Source organism: Barbatula barbatula (genome assembly GCF_947034865.1).
Source record: "Barbatula barbatula genome assembly, chromosome: 3".
Classification (NCBI taxonomy): domain Eukaryota; kingdom Metazoa; phylum Chordata; class Actinopteri; order Cypriniformes; family Nemacheilidae; genus Barbatula; species Barbatula barbatula.
This window is the reverse complement of record NC_136764.1, coordinates 11,791,780-11,817,237: the sequence shown is the minus strand read 5'-3', so window position 1 is coordinate 11,817,237 and position 25,458 is coordinate 11,791,780. Positions and strand designations below refer to the sequence as shown.

General features: G+C 38.6%; 1 protein-coding gene across 1 annotated transcript in view; it reads left to right on the top strand.

Annotated features, from left to right (window-relative positions):
* Positions 1-25,458, top strand: part of clstn2a (calsyntenin 2a) — a 184,163-nt gene that overhangs the window by 126,672 nt on the left and 32,033 nt on the right. Inside the window, exons 4-8 of the mRNA XM_079451908.1 lie at positions 3,189-3,397; positions 10,396-10,545; positions 16,239-16,424; positions 18,872-19,129; positions 23,197-23,318. Coding sequence (XP_079308034.1) covers positions 3,189-3,397; positions 10,396-10,545; positions 16,239-16,424; positions 18,872-19,129; positions 23,197-23,318 — 925 coding nt within the window. The remainder of the gene's footprint in view (positions 1-3,188; positions 3,398-10,395; positions 10,546-16,238; positions 16,425-18,871; positions 19,130-23,196; positions 23,319-25,458) is intronic.

Here is a 25,458-nt window from a genome sequence, read left to right as displayed (position 1 = left end):
GTTTTGTAAGATTTCGTAAAGCTTTAGAGGCGAGAACGCAATGAGGAAAGCGTCAAGCCGATTGCTGTGCTGACGGCAAAACAGCTAACATCATTATCTATTGCCTGTGGTGATATATTTGGGTAAAAATATCTGTTTATAACTCTTAAGTTATCCTCAGATAAGCTCTGATAATTATTTTTCGCTCAATGGTCTACATTTTTACTATGATTTAAAAAAGGTAATATTTCAGAGAAGTGGGTTTCGGTGACATCTGTCTCTCTTGGGATACAGTTTTAGAAGCTGTTTATAAATATTTTTTGTATTTTGTAATTTCAAGCTTTGTATGTGAATCTTGACTGGATACATATTCATTTATTACATCCCATGTGGTATAGTAAGTATAAAATAAAATTTGTATATACATTTACATCTACTTCAAAGAATACCACAGCTTTACCATCATAATAGTGTCACAAAAATATAATTTACCATGGTGCAATAATACAACATATTTTGTATTGACTTAACTCAACTCAACTTAAAATAATGCAAAACTTGACAAGTTCACAAATATATACATATATAAAGTAAATGAATAGTAAAAAGTTGCAGAGTCTCTCTTCCTAACTTTTACTATACTGCAAAGTTTTCATGTTATGCGCATTTCTTTAGTCGTGAAAATTGAGCTGATCACTGTGAAGGATATTTCCTTACAGTGTTTTTAGGTGGTCGAATAGCGCAATTTGTTATTTTTACTGCCTTCCTTTATTTAGTGCCACATAGGCCCAAATAATCTCTCTTTTGGGTTATTATTACGTAGCATATTGTTGCTTTTTGAAAATCACAAAGCAGTTTAAAAAAAACTTTTTATTAATCTTTTTTATTGGTAAATGCAAAACGACGAAGAGCATTATATAGCCCCACAAGATTACGCTAAATATAAGATAAATGTAAAATGTTATATGAAAATAAATAAAATAGTTCGGTGCAAATTTACACAGCTCAATGAAAAATATAACGGAATGCTGCAAAGTAAAAATTAGCCAGTAGGCTATTTTTGCAACACAGCCTAATTGCAATACAAAAGGCATTATATTTTTCCAGTAATATGATGTAGAAACATGTGAGATTAAAAATAAATGTATCATTATTTGATATTTAAAAACAAAGTTTGAAATTGCATTTAGATTTTGAAACCATTTATCGAATAAGCTCACGCAGATCAAATAAGGCATATTGCACATAATGCTATAAAAACACTTTTGTGTTTTTGTTGAAAAAACAATCTTGTTCCGGTGAAAGTAGAGCCGGTGTCTGCACAGAAACACACGTGCTTATCCGCAGTGCAGCACGAGCATGGCATGTGCACACAGCCGTGTTTTAAAGGTTTTAAAGGTTGGTAAGCAATCAAGTTTATTGAAGCGCTGTGCATTTTCATGTTAATAGTTTTGATCAAAGTAATTTCAAGTTAAACTGGGTTTAGAAGCAGACAACGCTATTCATGCCTTTGAAGTGATTATGACTCTTGCATTCATCCGGGATTTAGCTAAACACGGATGGTAGTTTTTAGTTGTTGATTAACTAAGAAACATAAATGAAACGCTATATTTGTTTATAGCCAAATTATTTACGATTTATTATATATGCGTGTCATCAGTACAGCTTGTATGGCATTGTTTCTGCCTTTGATTCACACAGGGCGCTTTCCGGGTCTGATCCCGTAAATTTTTCTAGGTCCCCTTTCTGAAATCACTTTTCGGATCAATCCGGGATGCGTTCGCGTTCACACACAGAGGGCACTCTGGCAATTTTTTGGCAATTTTCTAGGATCAACTGTCTGTTTGAATACGGTTCAACTCTGTCCCTGGGAGCAGTTTATCATATATATATATGATATATACAACTACAACCTCATGGCTAGACTTTTTTTTCCTCATGGCTAGTCTTGCATTGTTGACCCATCAAATGTTTACAAAGTTGCCGAAGGCTCTGTACTGTATATGCCCAACAATTTCTCTTAAAACAGCAGCTCACCCCAGTTGGAACATATAGAGGTTTGATTAAATGCTTTAGAGAGCCCTGCTTCAGGCACCTTACACTGTGAGAAAGAGAGAGAAATGAAGAACTGCTTCTGATATCACAGCATGGGCTGTTCCGATGAATGTCTCTTGACACAGAGATATAGTGTATGTGTGTGCATGCTGGAGAAATCACAGAAAGCGGGATCTCAGCGGGATCATCTAAATGCAGGTCCCATTAACTTCATGTCTCCATTTATGAAGATATATGACAACAAAGAAATTTACAACTTATGTTTCTGTCAAAAAAGGTGGCTGACTCTGATGCCGGATGTGCACTGTACGATTTTGAGTTCAATTTTGGAGGTCGCCAATGATTTCTCCAAGGCAGCGCGTGGCGCGTTTATGTTTACATTCTTAAAATGTCCGTTATCAGCGCTATGGTGAAGAATGTAACCATTTACCAGCGGCTGGCATGGATCGGCACGGAGTGGAACGATTAAGCAACAAGAACGATTCGGCGCAATGGTGGAAAAGTGCTCAGAAAGATTCTTTGGGTGTTAACCGTTTAGACAAAAAAATGTTCCTCTATGGCATCGTGAAGCAGGTTTATTTTTAAGAGTGTAGTGAGAATGTATTGTATTATTTACATAGATTATGGAGTTTATTAATTGTTTGTTTCAGTTGGCAAAACCCAAAGTTGGTAAACAACAGCTCAGCGCACATATTAAAGTAACTATTTATGCTAACTGAAGACCCCTTTTCAATTGTTATTCTTATTCATGATTTGTAGTAAAATATCTGGTAAATATAAACAAAAACATTATTTATGTATAAATAAAAATGAAGTCTTGCTTTGTATTTGATCTTGTTTTGCATTTTTTTCTCCAGTGTATTAACACATTTGTACTAATTCACTTATTATTTTTCACTGATACATTTGCATCAACAAAAATATTTACCATCAGACGTGAAGTTCCTGTAGAATGCACAGAAATGTCTCTCCTCTCCTCTCTTTCTTTATGTTGATTCTTCTAATGCGTAGCACTATTCACGATTCACTTTCACCAGTCAGAGGTGTTGTATCTATGTCTCAAGTCTATTAGCACATCTCTTTAATAAGGTTGACGTCTCGCCTCTTTCTCAACCTTGAATGTTTCCTTGTTCCTCTCTCTGGTTCTGTTGCAGGGCGGTGGTGCATATCCAGGTGGATGATGTAAATGAGTTCTCCCCAGTGTTCAGGGAACCTCAGTACCACGCTACGGTGACTGAGGGCAAGATCTACGACAGCATCCTTCAGGTGGAGGCCTGGGATCAGGACTGTTCTCCACAATACAGCCAAATCTGCAACTATGAGATTGTTACACAGGACACACCTTTTGCAATCGATCGCAATGGTGAGATACTGTCTCTCTCTCTGTCTGTCTGCCTTTATACCTGTCTGTTTTATACCTGTCTGTATTACACACACACAAATGGGTTAGGCTCTTGCATAAATAAATGGGGATTAATGTTCACCTCTTCTAAGAAGTGAATCTTAATACCCGCACCACACATTGAATCATTTAGTGCGCACACATTTCTTTCTCATTGCTTTTACCTAACCTGGCATGCATACAAATTATGCCTAGACATGCAAATCATCTTCTCACCTCCATGCTTCACCTGTAATTTCGTTCTTTGGTGATGATGATTGAATCTGATCCAATTTAAGCTTTCATTCACTTAATTCCATCATCCACAAGCCCAGAATTTATGTCTTATTTTGTTATCGTTTAATGCATCAATGATTTAAATGGCTCATTGGCCAGTTGTTCTGCCTGAGCTCTAATCTTGGAATGGAGCGGCCAGGCAGTTCTGGACACGTCAGTGACGACTCTGTTAAATCGGAGGTGCAAGAACGATGGGAGAAACAGATGAGCCTGTCTGCAGCCTTCTCATGTCCTCTGGTGGGTGTCAGATATCTCGAAGAGCTGCTCTGTCTTTCACAGGCTCAAGACAAACTCAGAGCTTCTGCCTCATTCGCTTTCTCCTGCCGCTTTGGGCCCTGCCAGCATCTGTGTTGCGACTGGCATTGTCGGGGTTCGGTTAGTGCCAAGCGAGTAAGGAGTGATACATGGGCTGCCAGAGCGAATTTTGTTCTGAGGGCTTTTGGCTCTAACATTTACTGTGGATCAGAGGGCAGAGTGAGTTATTAAATACAACAGGCCCGCTGGCACTGAAGGCACCACAGTCAAGGGATGGGTGGGGGGTGGCGTGTAGTATAGGGAGTGTAGAAACATGCACTTATGTAGTTAGGATGTAGGGAGGAAAGCTGAAATGTTGTGGGGCGGAATAGCAGATGGGAAGCATAAAGGATTGGGTGTGAATCGAGAGACAGCGAGTGCTAGACAATTCCAAATGTAATTTTTAAGTCCATTAAGGGAATGGCAGAGTTGGAATTTAACGGGCTATCCATTGAGTACATTTATTTGCATGCTTAGGACTTCAGACTAAGAATGCCTAATAAAAAAAATAATGGAAATAATTAATATTATTTTTATGCAATGCACTTTGTTGTACAACACAAGGTACAAAATTGACAATTTACTCACATTGGGTGATAAGTATTTAAACATCCAGAAAATGTCACTCTTAAAGGGACAGTTCACCCAAAATATTCTGTCATCATTTTCTCACCCTCGAGTTGTTCCAAATCTCTATAAATGTCCTTGTTCTGATGAACAAAGATAAATATATTTGGAAGAATGCTTGTAACCAAACAGTTCTTGGTCACCTTTCACTACCAAAGCAGAAAATGTTGTAATCGGAGATGAGCAGCAGCAGGGCATCATCTCAGTGTTGAACCTTTCTCAAAAACCACAGGAGAAACATACTGCTGACAGTTGAGCTTTAATGACCTGCTTCATCTACCACAGTCTCAGATTCGTGATTCCCACATCATATGCACCGCCCTGTGATACTGCAAAATGATTGACAGTCACATTTCTATTTGCTGTCTAGAGACTCTATGGCTGTCACAATGACATATGTGATATTTAAGGATATCTTATTCAGATATGACTGTAAGGTAAAGAAAAACAAACATGCCTACCTTTAAAAGTGTGATGTGTAATTTTCTTGGAGGATCTATTGACAGTAATGCAATGCAAATAAACACAACTAATTTTTACACAACTTTATTACCTTAGAATAGACATTTCTATCTACAGTATATACACTGCTGGTCTCCTTAGAAGGAATTCAGCATGTTGATACAGTAACCCTAAAGGGACAAACTGATCACCGTTTCGCAAATACACCTCCTTCGGCAAAGGAATGAAAACGTGACAACATCTTATTGTTGTGTCAGCCACCATAGTGCTTCGTAAGAGAGGGTTGAGCGGTGGAGTGCGCCGTTTGTTTTCTATTTGCAACAGATCTATTGCAGATCTAAACAAGCTATTGCAGATCTAAACAAGTGTGGAATCCTATAACAGAAATTGTTAACTGGCTGTCGACTTTCAATTCTGCTGCTTTAAAAGAAATTTAGAGATGGTTGGCATGATGATGCCATGCCCTGTGGTTTGATACCAGTATTTGATACTAGGGCCTCGGCACCACCATCAAAAACACTATACGCTTTTTTATAACTTGCGGATTCAACTTTGTAGGAATTATTTGGAAATGTCCTTTTTAATTCCTTATTTATTTAATTACTTTGAGTATTTATGCAAGTACAGATTTACGAATCCAGTATTCACTAGCATAAAATTGGTTTGATGATCGATAGTCTGAATTTATGGACCGTCTCCAAAGTTACAAAGGCTACACATTAATATACACGTTTCTTACTTTAATAGCATTTAAAGGAATGACTTAGTCACAAAAGAAGCTGTACAGTGTTCATGAGGGTGTCACCACTGCAATCCACTGTATTTCGATTGCCCAAGATAATATGTAATTTTTTGTGTCATCACATTTGGAGAACTAGTGATGTGCTATATGCTTAGCTTTCTTGAGTAAACTATATTCATCATGTTTTATTTTTGTTAATCACTCATTTAATTAGTTCAAGTTTTTTTTGACAGCTAGAGTGTTCCAGAGACACGTGTTCATTTGAATTTAATTTGTTCTAACTGTCAGTTTGATGATTTTTGTCTTTCAGTTTTTTTTTATTTGTGTTAATTGATTTATTATTTTTATTTATTATAATTTACAGTTATGTTTATCAAAATTTTACTTTGACAAGGGCCCCCACAAGATTTGCTTAGGGCCCCCAGACATCTTGGATCGGCACTGGCTAATTCTTTTACAATTATGCATGCAGCTTTTAAAAGTTCATAGTAATTTAGAGATCACATTTGCTCTTATGAAAATTTATTTGCTGCACTGCAGAACCTTTGAAAATAAAAGAGTGGGGTAAAAAAATATAAGAAAATGCAGATTAAAACATTGAGCAATCATAGAACCCGACATTTAAATCAATGTATAAAATATGTATATTTTTACTTTCAGAATATTCTGTGGCATTCTACACCACCCCAATAAAGTGCAACTTAACCGTGCATAAAGAACTACTAAGTTTTCCGTAAAATCCGTTTTACATTGGTCAAGTTATATTTTCTTATGTTTTATTTAGCTCTGGCCAAACAGGACGAGGACATTCATAACAGCTCTCACTTATTCAGCATCTCATTTTGTTGCTGTCCTTACAAAACCTTGGATGTCCAAATTCGCTGTTACTCAGGAAATGGAAATTGTTTTGTCAAAGTAACAAGCACTTACTAATAGTTTTTTATCAGTTAAAAAAATATCTGCAAAACACAGTGACACACATATAGGGAGGCCAATAATAAAAATTAATGCAAAAATAAAAACCATAAAATATGGAGGTATAAGGTTTCAGAACGACAGCAGCGATTTGCTATTTATTCATACTCTTGGGTTTATCTGTGCTGTACAGACCCACGGCCAACTCAATAGATGTGAACTGTTCTTAAAAAAAACATCTCAGCTCTCCATCCCATTGTCTGAAATTATTTGCTTTAATCAGCTCTAGAAACTGACCTGGATCATTTGCAAGAATATACACGCACACCTTCTGAATCAAGGATTAATGCAAACCTGGTCTGGGAACCCAGAGCGACTGACCTCTATTCCTCTGTTCGGTCTCCTTGACAGCACGGTAGGTCTCATTGAAATGCAGCCAGTAGGTAAAAATAACCACAGGCCCGCAGACATGTGAGAACATCAAACCGATACCGACTTGTTCAACCTATGTCACTGTGGAGTGCTTTCGAAACAAGTAGTCACCCAGCGAAGCCGCTTCGTCCTATAGCAACTGCGTGAGCTAACTGTTCAGTCCTGTTACAAAATGTGCTCATTAAACAGATAACAAAAACCGGGAGGATAATTTATGTTATTGCGTGTCTTTAACCTGGAGCTTTAGCTGTGCAAGTGAAAGTTTTTCATTCATTTGTCAACCAACAGTGGCTGGCGCCTCCGTTGCCGTCTAGATGCTGACTGAGAAGAATGCTAGTCACTAAAATATTTGAGAGTGTGGTCTGGCTTCCAGCCAGAGGTTAAAAAAGTCAGAATGTACCTTTGGCTCTTAGCTGTTAAAGGAATGACTCATACAAGGATGCCAGATCTATACATCATGTCTGCACATAGGTTGTGCCATGGGTCCGTGTTAGTAATGACTGATCATAGTTTGTGTGTCTTAAATGATGGAAAGTGCATCCTATTTAAGAGAGCGAAACCTTTGTTTGATACTGCGCTTTGGAGTTTGTATTAGGAATCCAGATGTCCTGTAAGAATCCCATTTATTTTCTTTACAGTGCAAATAATTTTTAACAAAAAGTATAAATCCTTCTAGGGCTTGATCGGTTGTTACACAAAGGTATGCATTTTACTTCATTGAGAAAGTAAAACAGCTGATGAAATGCTATATTACCCATAATCCTTAGCAAGCTAAGTAAAATGGCTGACAAAATGATATATTACCCATAATCCTTAGCAAGCTAAACCAATCAGAGAAGACATTGTTATATGGAATGAACTGAATTCACTGCAAAAAAATGACAAATTTAAGTTTGTCTTCTTTCACTCAAAAATTGACTTACGTGTTTGCTTATATATGCATAGCAATACACTTCAAGTAGGGCCTATATTTTATATTTGCCAAAAGTCAATAGTTTTATATTGTATTGTCTTTATTGATTCAGTTTTGTCATGTGCAGTACTTAATGAGAAAGTAATTTATTTACTTTATTTAATTCAAAATACAGTGTGATTTTTGTGATTTACTTTTGCAGGACTTTTTTCCTACTGAAAAGACATCTGTTATTTTTTTAATATGTATTATTTGTAAAGAGATGTACTAGGTAGTTATGTTTTCTAGTTAAATGCTTTATTTCTTTCATTTTTTTATTCATTAAATGGCTGTGGTAAGGAAGGTGGGACGAGAGCCGTGAGGCGGGGCGGGTGGTGCTGGCGACGGCGGTGAATAGAGAGAGGCGGATCTCGGGCCATAAGTGAGCAACAAAACCCAATCTCTTGCTCTGGCCCCGGGGGGACCACCTCTCACCCTCCCAGCTTGCTGGGGTTGCCAGGTTGCAAGCGGAGTTCGCGGATGTGTTCTCGCCCCTGCCCGGCCGCACTAATATTTCCATATTGAAACTAAGCCAGACGTGGTAGTTCGCAGCCGGCCATAAACCATAAACACAAACTCAACATATGTCCGGGCCCGGTCCTCTCTCATAGACAGTCCTGCCACTGGTCCTTTTAAGCTCCGATCTCCTCCGTTAGATATGTGGGACCGGTGCGCACACAGCTGATTACAACTATCACTCACGCCACCGCCACCGGGCCCGCCTCACGGCTCTCTACGCGCCTTCCTCACCACAATGGCTTTCGTCTTTAAAAGGGTGAGAGGTTTACCTCAGTCGGTCTGTTTAGTCGCAGTTCCATGAGAGCCTCCATGAACCGCCATTGCTGTGAAAGAACTGTTCCATTGGAGTCAACGGAGTTGACGCAACTCTCTCTCTCAATGGCTTTGTGTGAAATGTAAAGCTAAATTTAGCTTTGTGGCTCAGTGGTTAGAGCATGGCCCTAGCAACACCAAGGTCTTGAGTTTGATCCCAAAGGATTGTACATAGTCAGACTTTTTTCCTACTGAAAAGACATCTGTTATTTTTTTAATATGTATTATTTGTAAAGAGATGTACTAGGTAGTTATGTTTTCTAGTTAAATGCTTTATTTCTTTCATTTTTTTATTCATTAAATGGCTGTGGTAAGGAAGGTGGGACGAGAGCCGTGAGGCGGGGCGGGTGGTGCTGGCGACGGCGGTGAATAGAGAGAGGCGGATCTCGGGCCATAAGTGAGCAACAAAACCCAATCTCTTGCTCTGGCCCCGGGGGGACCACCTCTCACCCTCCCAGCTTGCTGGGGTTGCCAGGTTGCAAGCGGAGTTCGCGGATGTGTTCTCGCCCCTGCCCGGCCGCACTAATATTTCCATATTGAAACTAAGCCAGACATGGTAGTTCGCAGCCGGCCATAAACCATAAACACAAACTCAACATATGTCCGGGCCCGGTCCTCTCTCATCGACAGTCCTGCCACTGGTCCTTTTAAGCTCCGATCTCCTCCGTTAGATATGTGGGACCGGTGCGCACACAGCTGATTACAACTATCACTCACGCCACCGCCACCGGGCCCGCCTCACGGCTCTCTACGCGCCTTCCTCACCACAATGGCTTTCGTCTTTAAAAGGGTGAGAGGTTTACCTCAGTCGGTCTGTTTAGTCGCAGTTCCATGCGATACTAGTAACTTCACGGAACAATTGAGAGCCTCCATGAACCGCCATTGCTGTGAAAGAACTGTTCCATTGGAGTCAACGGAGTTGACGCAACTCTCTCTCTCAATGGCTTTGTGTGAAATGTAAAGCTAAATTTAGCTTTGTGGCTCAGTGGTTAGAGCATGGCCCTAGCAACACCAAGGTCTTGAGTTTGATCCCAAAGGATTGTACGTAGTCAGAATAAAATGTAGAATGCAAGTCGCTTTGGATAAAATCTAAACTAAGCGATTGGATTTATTTGTTTGTTTTCTAATTAGCGACACTGAAAACTGTCTTTGCAGATGTAATTTTTTAATTGCTGAAACAGAGACACTCACACACTTAAAACTGTGTTAAAAACATTTGTCCAGAATCATTGTACGAGAGCGTAATTGTTGTTTAAAGCCGTATGCTGTTGAAGTATCGCAATCTGGCAGCTGTAACAATTACAAATTGCTCTTTTAAGTTTCTCACAACTATCCACTCATTGTGTCTTTAATTTTATTTCAGCAATTTTCTCACACTATCGGCCTGCGTGACGATTAATGCTTTTTTTTTGTTTGTCTTCCCTGCAGGCAACATAAGGAACACCGAGCGACTGAGCTACGACAAGCAGCAGCGCTACAAAATCATGGTGACCACTTATGACTGCGGCCAGAAGAGGGCGACAGAAAGCGTTCCAGTTCACATTGACGTCAAGCCAGTGTGCAAGCCTGGGTGGCAGGGTGAGTTTGAGTTTTGGGTTGAACCTTCTCTTTAACCATGGTCAGATGCAGGAGCAATTTCTGAGTACAAATTTGTATTGGTGTATTGGGGTGATATTCAGAGATAATAATTTCCTTGTAGACCTAATGGCTTGTGTCGTCTCATGTTTTTGACTTACGGCTTCATCACTGCCTCATCCTTAGGCTGTAAAACAGGCAGTATTGTGACTCAGTGAAGCGGTGTGTTCTTGGAGACCCCTGTGATCCCTTGTTCTGTTCTCCTCTCTTCTGGTATACACTGTTACTGGTCTTAACTAGACAGATCGATATCCGTAGACTTCCTCTTCCCACAGGGCCTGTGCAGTAGCTTCCGTATACTGATCTCATACACACACTGGCTTGACCAGTGATGGTCTGTTGGTGGTAAAAGATGATATGGATGAAATATGCATTAGAAGTGCTCAACTTAGTTCATGCAGAGCTAAAGATGCATATTATCTATAAAAAAGTATTTCCTTTACTGTAGCCATTGCCAGAGAAGGCAGACAGCATGCAGGCTCTAGTAAATTGACCAGTCAAAATGGATTTTTAAATGACACATTGTTATTTGTTTCAGTGTGACATGCATCTGTCAAGAGCAAACAAAGAAGAAATTAAATTCTCCACCTTCCATATAAATTACAATCAAGATCAAATGAATAATCAGATAATCTCTCAAACCAATTCGATTTTTATTTATCTAATCAATACTGGTTTATGTAGAGCAGTCTAGATCAGTGGTTCTAGTATCAGTGATTCTCAACTTTTTCAACATCAAGGCCCACCCTTCAGATATTATTTAAAGTCCCCTTGGGAGATATTTGTACAGAACCGAGCAGGATGTAAGAAAATTGCAGAATTTTTTTTCTTTTATTTGTAATCCATGTTCTGTGCATGTTCTGTAAGTGCTAAGGTTTAGTGACTCATTCAGTACTCTTGTCAAAGAGCAACAGTGCATGTTTTTAAAACAAGTTCCAACAGAAAAGTTTTCCAAAAGCAGTTAAGGTTACTTTCAGCATTTATATTAAACAACCATATGTTTCGAATTTCTATTTACATTTCTTATAGATATAATTTCCAGTAATTCCCAAACAGTTAAATGTTTTGCAAGGTTTTATTATTAAGGTATTATATATACAGTACAGTACAGTGTTGTAGTCGAAGCAACCAAAACCGAGACCAAGACAAGATTAAGACTTTGAGGAAATGTGTGTAGGATGTTTTATTATACAAATTAAAATAAAACAACTAAAAAAAGATAAATAACTAAGATAATTTTAAGTCTGTGACCTTCAAAAAAAAAAACATTCTGTGACTTCATTCGTTTCATTGCTTTTTTATCTAATCAATGAATCAGAAATGCACAACAGTTCAGAATTGTTCTAGATTTGTTTGGGACCAGCCAAAATAGAACAAAACCTTATGTTTAATTGTGTCTAAAACTTAAGTCACTTACTGTATTAACTCAAGGTTTATTGAATAATTATACAAAGTCAATATCACATCAGATGTTATAAAAACAAAAAATCAAGATCGCATGCGAGTACCTTTTTTGCAGTCACGTGTCGGATATTGTGGGCCTTTGTGTGTATTCATTTTGTTGACAGATTTCTTTAAGACAATCCCCCATTCTTTTCACATTTGTGGTCTTGACCGGTCTTGAAATAAAATCAAGACCGAGACCATAGACAGTCGAGACCGAGAAAAGACCAATTTAAAATGGTATTGAGACCGGTCTTGAGTACTACAACACTAGTACAGTATATGTCGTACAATAGGAATATATTTTATGCTATATTAATAGTGCTTTATATACAGTACACCTCTAAGACTATTTTGATTATGCTCAATGAAAAAAAAGTGATGAAAGGGAACCTAATAAGGCATGGCTGTAGTAGAACAAATCAATTTTAAGTCACCTCCTTAAAGTGTGCTGAGACTTGGTTGAGAACCCTTGTGTTAGACCGTTTTTTTGAATGGACCTTACTGTATGTATTCCTACATTATTTGCTGTCTATGTGACTAGATACTTTGTACGTATGCTGTAGTAATGGATTTATTCTAAATGTTGAGCTGGTATCGCTCTCGCTATTATTAACCTGGAGAAAAAAGACAAGGCAGCTTTTTTCACAGTTTACCTTCTGTCACACATCAATTGATGGAGGCATGGAAAATCTCTACAGATAAATTCACAGGCTTCAGTTGAGCCATTAACATGCGGATGTCAGAGGCTGGCAGGACAGATGCGTGATCACTGTCATACTTGTGACAGTGTGGTAAGGGCGTGAAAACATGTTATTTCCCGCTTTCTCTCTGCTGTCACATTTAGGAGACTACCTTCTCGAAAGAAAAAGTCGAAGTCCTCTTGAAAAACGTAGCTAATGCAGGCTTAACAGATAATCTACCGTTTGTGTACACTACACACTGTTTGCATATATATTATTTGCACCACTCTACCAATATTCTCTCTCCTCCTGCAAAATTCTCAGTTTTTAATTGGGGACAAATTTGCCAAATGATCTCTAAATGGAAATTTAATCCCAGGTGTTTTTGCACATCTTATCTTTGTCTTTTTCTCTCTCAGGCTTGTTAATGTGACAGTGATTGGGGTGTGAAACCGTGCCGAGAACAGAATGCTGATCGAACCAATTAGAGAATGTCGGTTCCACCTGTTTGTAAAAGCAATCTGGTGTGAGGTGACATGGATTTAGATGAATTTTTACCTGGAGAATAAAAGTTGTCTTTGCCAAGAAGAGACTTATTTCCTAAAAGGGTGGATTCCATTCTGAGCATCCCAGAATGTCAGACTCGAGCGTATTAAGCTCAAGTGTTGTAAATCCTCAAACGTTTACAATACACTTGTCATATTGATGTTTTGGCTGTGTCACAGTACACCAAGCGTGTCTGTTTAGTTTCCTTATCCACGGCGCCACAAAGTTCATGCAAAGTCAAAGCGTAAAAGTTCTTTAAAGCTAAAAGATTTTTTTACTTTCCGGAAATGTGAGTGTAGCATATGTTGTTTTTGAAATGTATGTCATGTTATGAAAAAAAACATAATTCCCATGAATTCTCTTTCGAAAGCAAGAAAAGCAAGCTCGGTTTCTTTAATAGCATGCTAAAAAAACCTTTTCATTCATTTTCATATCGAAGCTGTCTTATCTTTTTCTCTCTTCTCAAAGACACCATGTTTTAGGGTCACTGCTATTTCTGGGGCGCAGGTATCATCTAAAACATGATAGTGCCTTAAGAGGTGATGACAGCTGCTGGCAAGCTGCTACGCCCAGAGAATATGCATTCATTGGCTGAGAGATTGCCTGCCCCGCAATGTCAGCGTGATTCAAAGGAAGTGAGGTGGAAGTGAGGACTGAGTGACGATCATGACAGGCACTGTGGAGGTGAAGGGCAAGGATTTTCCGTTGTAACGCTTCCTGCTTACATAAGCGGGTAATGGGCCGGTCTCTCTTTGTCTCTGTGCCCAAATCCCATCTGTCATCACTGATCTCGCCATCACTCTGTCCGGCAGCCATCTTCTGAGCAGTCTACAGAGAGTGACGGTTCTGTCATTGATTGTAGTACATGTGGAAAACTAGACCTGTCAATCAGGTGAACATTACATGTGCGTTTCAGTCGTCCAGTAGTGCCTTGCGTATAAAATACTTCTTTTACAAGAAGTGGTGGGAACGAAGTAAGGCTTTCATGCTTGTTACTCCCGATACAATTTCAATGGTAAATCATTGTTTTACGTAAACAAGGAAACTGAATTCCTGAAATGAACGACTTCACATTACATATAAGAGAGGTAAAGGTGTATTTAATTATAATCTCAGATTGTGCTTCTGTAATGCTGCAGGTTAAAAAAATATGATACAAAAATACAGTTTTATCACGTTTGGGAAAAGAACCAGCCTTTGGGGAAGTTTTTATTCTCTCCTCATTTTTGGCCACTCTCCACTACACTAAAATGAACTGCACGCTAAAAGACCCAAAATTAAAAGTCACTGAATCCCATAAATGTAGTCAGCGCTTCAAGTCACATAATTAACATGAAATTCCTCAGTAAACATCTCATGGCGGCCTCCGTCTAAGCAAGTCTAAGCAAGGTGATGTTCCGGCCCACCTGTCATGAATAGGCCACAGGGTCTGCAGCAGGTCATTCTGATGCCCATCTGATTATTGTGTTATGTGCCCTGCGAAACCCAATCTGTTCTTTTAACTTTATCAATTTCTGTGGTGACATTAGTGCCCGTGACGATCTGCCTTGACTTTTGGCGTTCCTGGCATTTGTGAATGAGCAATGAATGTTTAATGTTGCAGTTAATGTTAATCTTCACCCCAAGGTCTTGAAATGGTCTTTCTATTGAACAGAATGAGTCTGGCCTCTGGCTTTGGTGCGTTTGGATAATCGAGGGAATTATGCACTCTCCGGGGTGCAGATGAGTCATTACGCTTCGTTTGGATGCTTCGCTTCCAAAAGCGGTGTGTTCTGGGTTGTTGTCGTGCATGACTTCCCTCTGATGGACATATGAAAGCAGACCCAGTGTTTTGAAAGCAGATGTTTTGGATCTTCTTTACGTTTTAGTTTTTCCACAAAAAGCCCATTTTGTGGCAAATCTCACATTTTAAAGTGTGCTTTCAAGCTTCTGTGCTCGGATTACAGGGTGAAAATGGCACCTCCTATATTTATGAGCAACTTTTTACCCTCAGAAGAGATAATAGATGGAGGCATGCGGTACTGTACTGTCGCCCCATTTTGTCCACAGTGGTGTCGATGAATAATGTAAAGAGATATTCAGTTAGGAAATGGGGCTGAGGGAACATCTCTCAGCTGAGGCGAATACAAAGGTACTTGGGAGAGTATAAAGGCCAGTGTGAGAGAGTGAGATGTTTTATCTCAAGGGTTATTCTTACTATATGCTTCATGTTTTATGAAGACACTGCTAATAATATTGTAGCATGTGTGAGCACATACAAAGCTCACAGTGATGTTTTAGCCTTGACCATGAGAATTACTAAACGTCTGTCCAGGCACAGTATGGAGCAAATTATTTCCAATGGATTTTTTCATTGACCGAGTTTCCTTTATATGCACTTGATTCAACTTAAATAGATAAAAATGTAAAAGATAAAAGTGTACCACATACTGTATATGTATATGAACCTGATATGGGTTATCCTACAGAATTGGTGCAAAATCAGCCTTGGAAACATATTGAAAATGTTTAGTTTTTCCCCTAGAATATTTTGTGTGTAAATTGTATAATAGCAAAGATACACATTTCTAGTAACTGTGCAGTTAATTTTCATATTGTCATTTCAGAAAGTTTTAGAATGTTCTTCCTCTCCCCAAATTTTGTCACTTTCGAAACACAATTATATATCATTTAATAAGAATTATCATATTGACCTAATAAGATTTTTTTGCTATTTAAAATAATGCAAAAAATAAATACATAATTCTGTCTTCACAGTGGATTAAGTGGTATGTTGTTTCTTAGAGCTATTTCTTTCTGTACACACCCCCCTTACATGGAATTCACCGCTTAATCTCATAACCTGGGCCTTTAATTCAGGAGCATAGTATAGTAAATAATATAGAGTTTGGTTGGTATGTGATCACAGGCCTTATACATTTAAACCTGAAATTATCCGTATGCTTATGTGTGTATTCCTCACAGGTTGGAACAAGCGTGTGGATTATGATCCTGGAACAGGCAGCAAGCAGCTCTTTCCCAAAATGCACCTGGAAACGTGCGATGGCCCCTTGTCTTCAGTGCGCGCCATGGTGGAGCTCCAGACCAGCCACATTGGAAAAGGCTGTGACAGAGAAACCTATTCTGAGAAGTCTCTACAGAAGCTCTGCGGTAAGGTCAACTTCAGCACAAATAATTTATCAGCGGGTACAGAACCGCCTCAAATCGGTTTCCAGAGCTTAATGGGGTTAATTTGTCATTCCATACAAATCACAAGCATTCACAATGACTTCCCTGAACCCAGTGCAAACCCCTCACCTACCCCGAACCTGAACAATTCACCCTTCGATTTTAAGAGCAACGTCCCTTGGGACTATTCTGTTTTATTTTACATTTATGAAACTATTTTCTGGTTCCTTTTGTCATTATAATGACATACACATTTAGACGGATGAATGAAGTCAGAGCTTTTCATCTCCCAAAAATCTTTTTTATTTGAGAAAGAGGAGTGTCTAATGATTAAGGCTCTTACTGATCTATGAATCTGCCAAGCATTGAGTGTGTTGATCTTTCTACCTTCTTGGCTTTCTCAATATTCTCTAATATTCATTTCCCCTGTTGGGACTTTGCTATTTCAATTACTTTGTGTGAAGTTAAAAAAATCCATTTGAATATAGGCACAGTCTTGTGTTTGTAGAATAACTCTTGCTTTGCTAGACACTATTTACTGAGGCTTCATTTACATTTATAAGCTTTTATCCAAAGCTACTTACATTTAAGCTTTACATTTGACCATAAATGTAATTTGCATTTTGCTTCGGATAAACGCGTCTACTAAATGCATACATCAAAAGCTTTTCATCAGAATTTTTATTTTAATTTTCTCTTGACAGGACATTTGATGACAAGAGTCGTCGATGAGACTCAAATATCGCTAGAAATTGTCTGTGTAATGTAATCACATTGACCAGCACCTTTACAGCTTTTCTGGAAATGGATTCGTTCATAAAAGCTCAGACGATGAGTCGGAGACTGGCGGTGAATTTATTGTCTAATATCGATTGGCAGAAATTAATATTGCATAGCTTAAAAGCAGCACCGCTGCCATATTTCGTCTCTTTACGCTCTTTCTCCGGCTCTCTTTGGGCTTGCGCTGGGGTGAGTGATGCAGAGATGTGGAATGAGAACATGCTGGTCTGACATCGTTGAGGCTCATCGCTCATTCTGTCCCTCTGTGCTGGCCGTCCTGTCACCCCTGAGTGGGGAAAAAGATTCAATATCCTCCCATACTCCCAAATAAAACATGCGGAGAGGCATGACTGAGCACCAAAGAGAGGGTGCTCGACAGGAAGCTTATCAAAGATTGATAGGTGGCACTGCTTGTACATATTTTGGGTGTTGGTACTAGACTCAAAGCAAGTGCACACAAAATTAGTAATGGCTCAAAAAGCTCTTACCATACCTATTTTAAAGGAAAAATTGCTCTAAAAAAGATCTCTTTCACATACTCGGGCCTGGTACTAGTCTGGCTAGAGTGGGGGGGTAATCCGATATTCTGGGTGGGAAACAGTTTTTCTAGAATTGTAATCATCAGTTCATTGCATGCATAATTTCCCACGTTTTTATGTGATTAAATTGACACATTATTGTAAAGATAATACAAAAAAGAAGTATTTCATGGTTCACTTTTATAGTTAGCTGGAAATTTTGGAGGGGCCCAAGGAAAATCTCCCCCCACAGAGAAACCAGTGTGATCTTTTTTATTTCAAGTCCCTGATGACATATGGCAGATTTGTGTGATGACACCTCTAATATGGTGCCTTTAGACATGTCAAAGAAAATCGTATGAATGGTATTGATTCTTGCATCTCATGACCAAATGTCACTGATGTCATGTCTGACGGTCGCCTCTAACAGCACCATGTTTCTTTTGAAAGCTACAGTGGAGACAAATATTTTTTATTTCTATAAAACAATTAAACTTCATTCTTTTTGTACTAGAAAGATACTAGTTTAAGAAGATGTACTGTATTTGTATAGGTGAAATGTCTGGCACAAGTCCCTCTCCAAAGTATGCAATGAAAGTATAGAGAATACAATTAAGCAGATTATAAATATTAATACAAGTACAAATACAAATTAAATTACATCTGGCAAGTAAGATTCAGACCATGTAGATTAGGAGAATTCTACTCATGTTATCTGAAGAATTGACAACAATTTGTGCAATTGTACATTAAGGTTCATGGTTTCTAAAAACTTAGCGTAAATGGCATATTCATGACAAGAGGGTAAGTCAGAAGCAAACCCATTCTCCCTACATGATCACCAGAGCTCAATGTGTCAGAGTTCTAGTCCCCATCTCCACAGTCGATTCGAGACAAGTTTAATAATGAGACGCTTGCTTTCATGACATTTCAGTCAGGGTTAAACGTGGGTCTCGAAACCTAAAGTTATTTGCTTCATTTCTAATTTGATTTGAAGTGTGTGTTGTGCGCAGTTTTTCCAATGCCAGGGCAACTAACGTGATTTTAACTCATCATGACAGGAGGCTTGCAATTTTTCATTGTTGCCTCTTGTAGTAACCTGAGCTAGCCACTTTGTTTTCATCTTCACAGGAGCAGCCTCAGGCAGCACGGACCTACTCCCGGCCCCCAGCGCATCCACCAACTGGACGGCTTCCTTACTAACAGACAGTGGGCGAGACAGTGACCTCATCTTTCGTTTTGATGGACGACAAGCAGCCAATATCCCGGAGTGGGTTGTGCCACAGAACCTGACTGATCAGTTTACCATAGCAACGTGGATGAAGCACGGGCCAAGTCCAGGACTGAGAGCTGAGAAAGAGACTTTGCTCTGCAATTCAGACAAAACTGGTGAGTGTAGAGTGCGGTAGGCGTGAGTTAAGCTGTACCTTTAAAGGGGCAGAGTTTAAGATTAAAGGGCCATACACACAGTTTGCGTACACGTATGGATATTTTTGGCCATTGCATCATATCCGCATTTTCGCCGTAACTCATTATTATTAGTCACCCTTTATGTATGTTACTGGGTTTTAGAAATATCTAACTAACAAAAAGTATTTAAAAATGCCTGTCAACTTTGACAGCGCAGTATTTAATCATTTAAAAAGTGCAGTGTTTTTTCCATTTCCTTAAAAAACTGCACTAAAGATTATTTTTCTTACCCCAGTGGCATATTTTTGCTTGTTTTAATTCACTGACATTTCTTGTCTAAAAACAAGACAGGTCATTTTGCTCATCAAGAAAATGCATCTTGTTTCAAAAATGTTTAGACATTTGTACTGGAAAACAAGACGAAAATACTAAGTCAGTCATATTATGCATTGTATTTCTTGTCATGAGCGTAGTGTTTCTCCGACAGGTTAAAAAATGTATTAATGAATTATTTTCATTTCTGTATAATATATATATTTTGAAGTCAGAGGAGGCTTATATCAAGGCCAATCGAAACATTCAGCCCCCGGTACTTTTTCATTTGGTTGCTCTTGCAACTTTTGTGTGCGTGTCCCCTAAATCAGGGGTTCTCAACCTTTTTGACTCAAAGGCATCCACTCAAAGGCCCCCTTCCGCTCACACAAACTTTCTACCCAATAAAATATTTCACAGCTTGACATTAACTGGAAAAGTGTTTATTCAATATAAAACTGAATGAATAAAAATAATAATCTTGCTTTTTTGTCGTTTTAAAATGTATTTTAATACTCTTTTTTATTATTTGTCACCCTGAGGCCCCCTTGAGTGTCACAGCCCATCTGTTGAGAATCAACGTCCTAAATAGTGTTCAAGTATACAATTAATAATAGGTCTACAGATTCTTGTTCTGGTGTTCAGGACAAAACAGTTTGGTAGCATGTTTAAGATCGTTAAATAATGAACTGGCCAGAATTCAGAACAGAGTTTAAGGATTAGATCTGGATTATTTGATCTGGCACAGAATACTTTTCTCTGAAGTTAAAAGCAGGGAAACTCCATCTAGTTTTCTGGCCCTGATGGGGCCTGACTGTTTGGCAGGACTCGAGTTCATTGATCTCAGGTGTCATGTTGAGTGGGTGTGAGATTTAATCAATTCAACAGGCACTAAAAGGCGCAGAGGCAGTGTTTAGGTGAGGGGGGAGATGCTGTGTAAAGGAGACGTGGCGGCCACCTTGATCAATCGAAGGCTTGTGGTAAAGAGAGTAGCTGAAGGCAGGCCAGACCCGTACAACTTTGAACAATAAGTATAACACATCGATATCAAGAGCAGAAAGAGTCTTAACAAGAGTCTCTGGTTGAATGGCAGTCCTCTCATGCAGATCCTGTTAGCATGGCTTATGGACCAGCCGACATGCAGTTTGAATCCTTCTGGAAAAACAGGTCATAGTTACTTAAAGGTGCTTTTTTCCTCAATGGAGTAAAACATATTTCTTCATTGACAGCCTCTATTCAATCGCTGCATGTTATGTATAATGAACGTATTCTAGTCTGCAGTTTAAGATTTTAATGACCCTTTGTATGACTGTTTGAAAGGCTAGAGTTACGCTAAGATAACACTGCAGTTTCTCGCTCGCCGTGCTAACGTATAGAAAATATGTTTAATCTATATTTGAAACTAAAAACAAGCAAGTATGCTTGCAGTTTACTTTGAATGAATCTCAAAAATATACTTAAAATACTGTACCATTTAATATACCTCAACTGACAAACAATTATATTTGGCCTCAATCAATCATTTGATCAAAGATAATGAAAGTATAATTGATCAATTATAATGAAGTATTCTGAATACTGTATACTTGGCTTGCAGTTGTGTTTACTCTTTTGATTGAATAGCCTGTAAAATCCTTTTTTCATATTTCATAAAACATATAAACGTCATTAGCATGATCACATTTACGTAGTAACAATGTAAATAATGGTAACACTTCAGAATAGGGACCAATTCTCACTATGAACTAATTGCTTATTAGCATTCCTACTATTGGCATATTGGCTGTTTATACGGTAAGTACTTTTATACTGTTTATACTGTAAAGCACATATTCTGCATGACCATATTCTACATCCCTGATTCTATCCAATACCTAAACATAACAACTACCTTAATATAACTATAAATAAGCAACGAATTGGGAGTTGAGGCAAAAGTTGTAGTTAATATCGAGAATTGGACCTTAACATGAAGTGTGACCTAAATAATATATAAATAGTAAACTTTGAGTATGAGGATAGGTTTACTTAATGAAAACTGACAAGTGTACTTGTACTATAAAAACTGCAAAACTAGTTTACCTAAAAAATGTGCTAGAAGTATTGAACTAGCACCTAACTAACAAAAAAAGGTTTTACTGCTGTACCCTTGAAGTAGGTTTTGAAGTATACTTCTGTTTAAGATGGGGTAACACACGCTGTTTCTGCCAATCTCATATTAATATCAAGTACCTATACATTTGAAAAGTATTTAGTTTTATCAAATTAATGTCACAACACGAAGTCTCAGGTGTGGTGGGTTGAGAGATCTACCACTGAGCCACAGAGCAGATAGTGTTGGATCCAAACGAAACACTCAAGGCAATACTCCAGGTAAAGGTGATTTATTTTAAAAGAAAGGTACTTTGCAAGTCCATAAAAAGTCCAACAAAAGTTCTTCTCTGAAAGAGGTATTACTAACAAAAAAGATATTGCAAAAAAAAAAATCACAGGAGGTAAATAAAATAACTCCACGAGGGGAGAAAAAGAAAAAGCAAAATCAAATAACTAAGAACAGCTTACTTGGGATAACTTTGCTTACTGTGACAGACTCAATGGGAGACGCATAGTCAAGACTCAAAAACCAAGTGTGGAATAAGGGGAAAAACACAGCTTAAATACTCTAGGGGAAACAAGGCACAGGTGACCTGGATAACTCTTACAAGGACACAAGAGGAAGAACTAAGACAGGGGGAAATACAGGTGACCTCTAGAGGCCTGGAGACAAACAGCAGGAGGCAGGATGATGACAATTAATAAACGAGAGAAACAGCTGTACGATTATTTCCAGAAAAAGACGAGCTGTTGGGGGCGGCCGGGGGGTGGAACTACAGCATGAGAACACAATACATCATCGCATTAATCCCTTATTATGCACGTACGAGCCGATTGCCAACAAAACAAAGACATATGACTTCGTTTGACTTGCCGCATGCAGTCCATGTCCGGCATCTTTAAGCATGGGGACTGCGTCATCTATCAGTTTCAAACGATCTCCGAATCCAGCATTATATCCTCCGTTTATAAAACATCCATCACTGAAATGTTGTGACAAACAAACACACCTCAACTTCTCTCACTATCGCAAAAAGTAACGAGCTGCAGCTGCAGGCCCAAACCACAGTTACGTTTGACATGGGCGTGCTTTTCCGGGAGAATAGCCCAATGAAAGGAATAGGAAACAGGGATCCAGACTTATAAGAAACTTTCCGAAACAAGTTGGAGTGCTGGGGGGGTGTATCAATCACAGAAATACTGCGTCATACTCGTTTTTTAACAAGTTGAACATGTTAAGGATGAGAAACCAGCACGTTTAACAGCCTAAAGAAGCCAGAATGCATGAAATATCATGTTACCCCATCTTTAACTAAAAACGGGCCAATTCAGATCTAAGTCGAATTAAAATAGTATACTTTCTAGTACATCTAGTATACTTACTGCATACTTCACTGAATAACTCGAAGTAGAATTATTTCTTTAAGAGTAGAAATACAAATCTATATATGAATATATTACAATTCACAAAAATTCTTGCTTTGTCAGTCACTTTGAATTATTTACAAAAGAGTACACTGCTCTTGAAGCGCTGCTAAAAGTCCATTGACAGATCCTGCCTTTCTGCCATGTCTCAGAGTGATATTTTGTCGATGTAAGACTTTTATGACTCAAGTTCTACATGGTTTTCCTCTCTGCAGAAATGAACAGGCACCATTACTCTTTATATGTGCATAACTGCCGCCTGGTTTTTCTACTGAGACGAGACTTCATTCAGCTGGACTCCTTCAGGCCGGCAGAATTCCACTGGAGACTCGAACAGGTGAGGGCCTCTGGGCACCTGTCACACCCTCGCACAGACTTCCACATCACAAGCAGCGCTCCGATAAACAAAACCGCAGAGGAGCATGACAGGAAAAATGCCAAATGGATCCCCTTTCATTTATAATAATCACTTATGAAGTCAAGTTGACTCTGTATAATTTTCAATTACCTGTTTTTGAATTATTCATTATCTGTGTGACTGATCTTTCAGTTGTGACGGGCGATCTGTCGCTGCTAAAAGGATTATTATCAGAAAGACAAATTGGGAAGCCGAAGCATGCTCTCATTTGGAGATCTTTCTTCCTTGGTGGTTGTAATCTGGTTTATTTGTGTTGTGGAAACACCTTGATTTTCTTGTTTCCTACATTTTTCTTGAGTAATGTTGCATAAAACTGATCTTTCGTGTGAGGACATTAAATGTGATGTATGTACAGCGAGCCAGCGAGTGAGAGAGAGTGTGTCTCACTATGGGTCCCAACGCCTGCCGGGGAGAATAGAGAGTCGAGTTGAGACATGTGTAATCAGAATGAAAAGCTCTCCACTGCAATGACCTCTCGCTGTGAAAATAATGATAGTCCTTCGCCCACACTAGTTCTTAACTGCAAATTATGCCCGCTTAGACATTCACACATATGGACACACGCAAGCATATATTCAATGCTAAAGCTGTAAATACAGCCAGAAGTTTGATTCGTGTCTTTTGACTAATTACCATGAATATATTGTCTAAATACTTTTTTCCCTCTCTCACAGTACTTCTGAACAAGCAAAACAGATCATTGGCTAAGAGGCCTTTAATCAATAATTTAGATCAATTACATTAAGTAGGGCTCTGGAGTGGACCAGTCAGTAGATCATGGCGCCAGCAGGGTTTGGTCATATTCCAAATGCCCGCTAGCTCCACAATTTTGCAATCATCCTGACAACACATGTTTTGATCAGCCAAAACAAGATGCGGGCACGTGTTATAGTGCATTTGATGATTTTTTGGTGTACTGGAGGTGTAGCTTGGAGATTTAGTTTGGTAACTGAAAGGTCATTGAATCAAATTCCTCACAGAGCGAACCTCTTTAAAGTTCACACAGACTATGATTTTCGGCACGCTGAAAGCTATTGGAAGCCATTTATTTCCAATGAGACAGTAAGGTTTGTTATGTAAGTCAGGCGGAGTTTCACCTGAACAAAAATTCTAGATTTTAACAAAGTATACCATCGCCATTACTATGAATGAGGAGGGAATGTATGGCTCAGTATAGACCTAAGTTAAGGAAATCTTGTCTTCTAGTAATAAAAAAAGCCAATCTTCATGTGATAAAGACCTTCGAAAAACTTGTTTTAATAGCACAATTTAAGCTAAGGAAACAAAAGTTGGTGCTGGTTGATATCAAATGGTTGGCCAGAAATAAGCTATTAAATTGTGAATTCATTGTGATATGACAACCTTCCAAATCAGCCTTAAAATTTCAGCATGTAAGTGAAAACATGACAGCTCAAGATCAAATCTGATAATACAAATCATTTATCATTATTTAACACAAATTTTATGATACACTTTTCTACTGTTTTCATTTTATGATTATAGTTTGAATGCTTTATTAAAGTATACAGTATCATTATTGCATAAGTGTCAGATTTTCCTTTTACATGACAATACTTTGCACTTGATGGCTGGTTCTACCTAAGGGTTTTTGTAATCTACACAAAGTTCGTTACAGGTCAAGTGTTTGGTAAACAGCAGGGGTCAGATGACACAAAGCTTGAACCTTTCTTATTTGCACTATAAACATCCACCGTATAAAAACACAGCGGTACAAAACCTCCACGATGTTCTCGGTACGTCTCTTTTTGTAAGTTCTTTCAAGGCGGCTTTGTTTGATTTTTGAAGGGATGAATATTTCTTTCCATCCCATATCTACTTGTAAATGAAAGAAAGATTGAGGGGAAGAGAGAGACGAAAGTGTGAAAGTGCTTGTTTACACGACTTCAGTGCATTTTCTCTCCTACTGTTTTCTCCGCCATGTACCTCTTCGCTAGCCGGGTTTGATAATGGTGTGTCTCCTGCTCTGAGAGAGTAAACAGAATATGCTTGCCTTGATCTCGGAGCGCAGTTCAGCTCTGTTCCCAACTTGAGACGTATC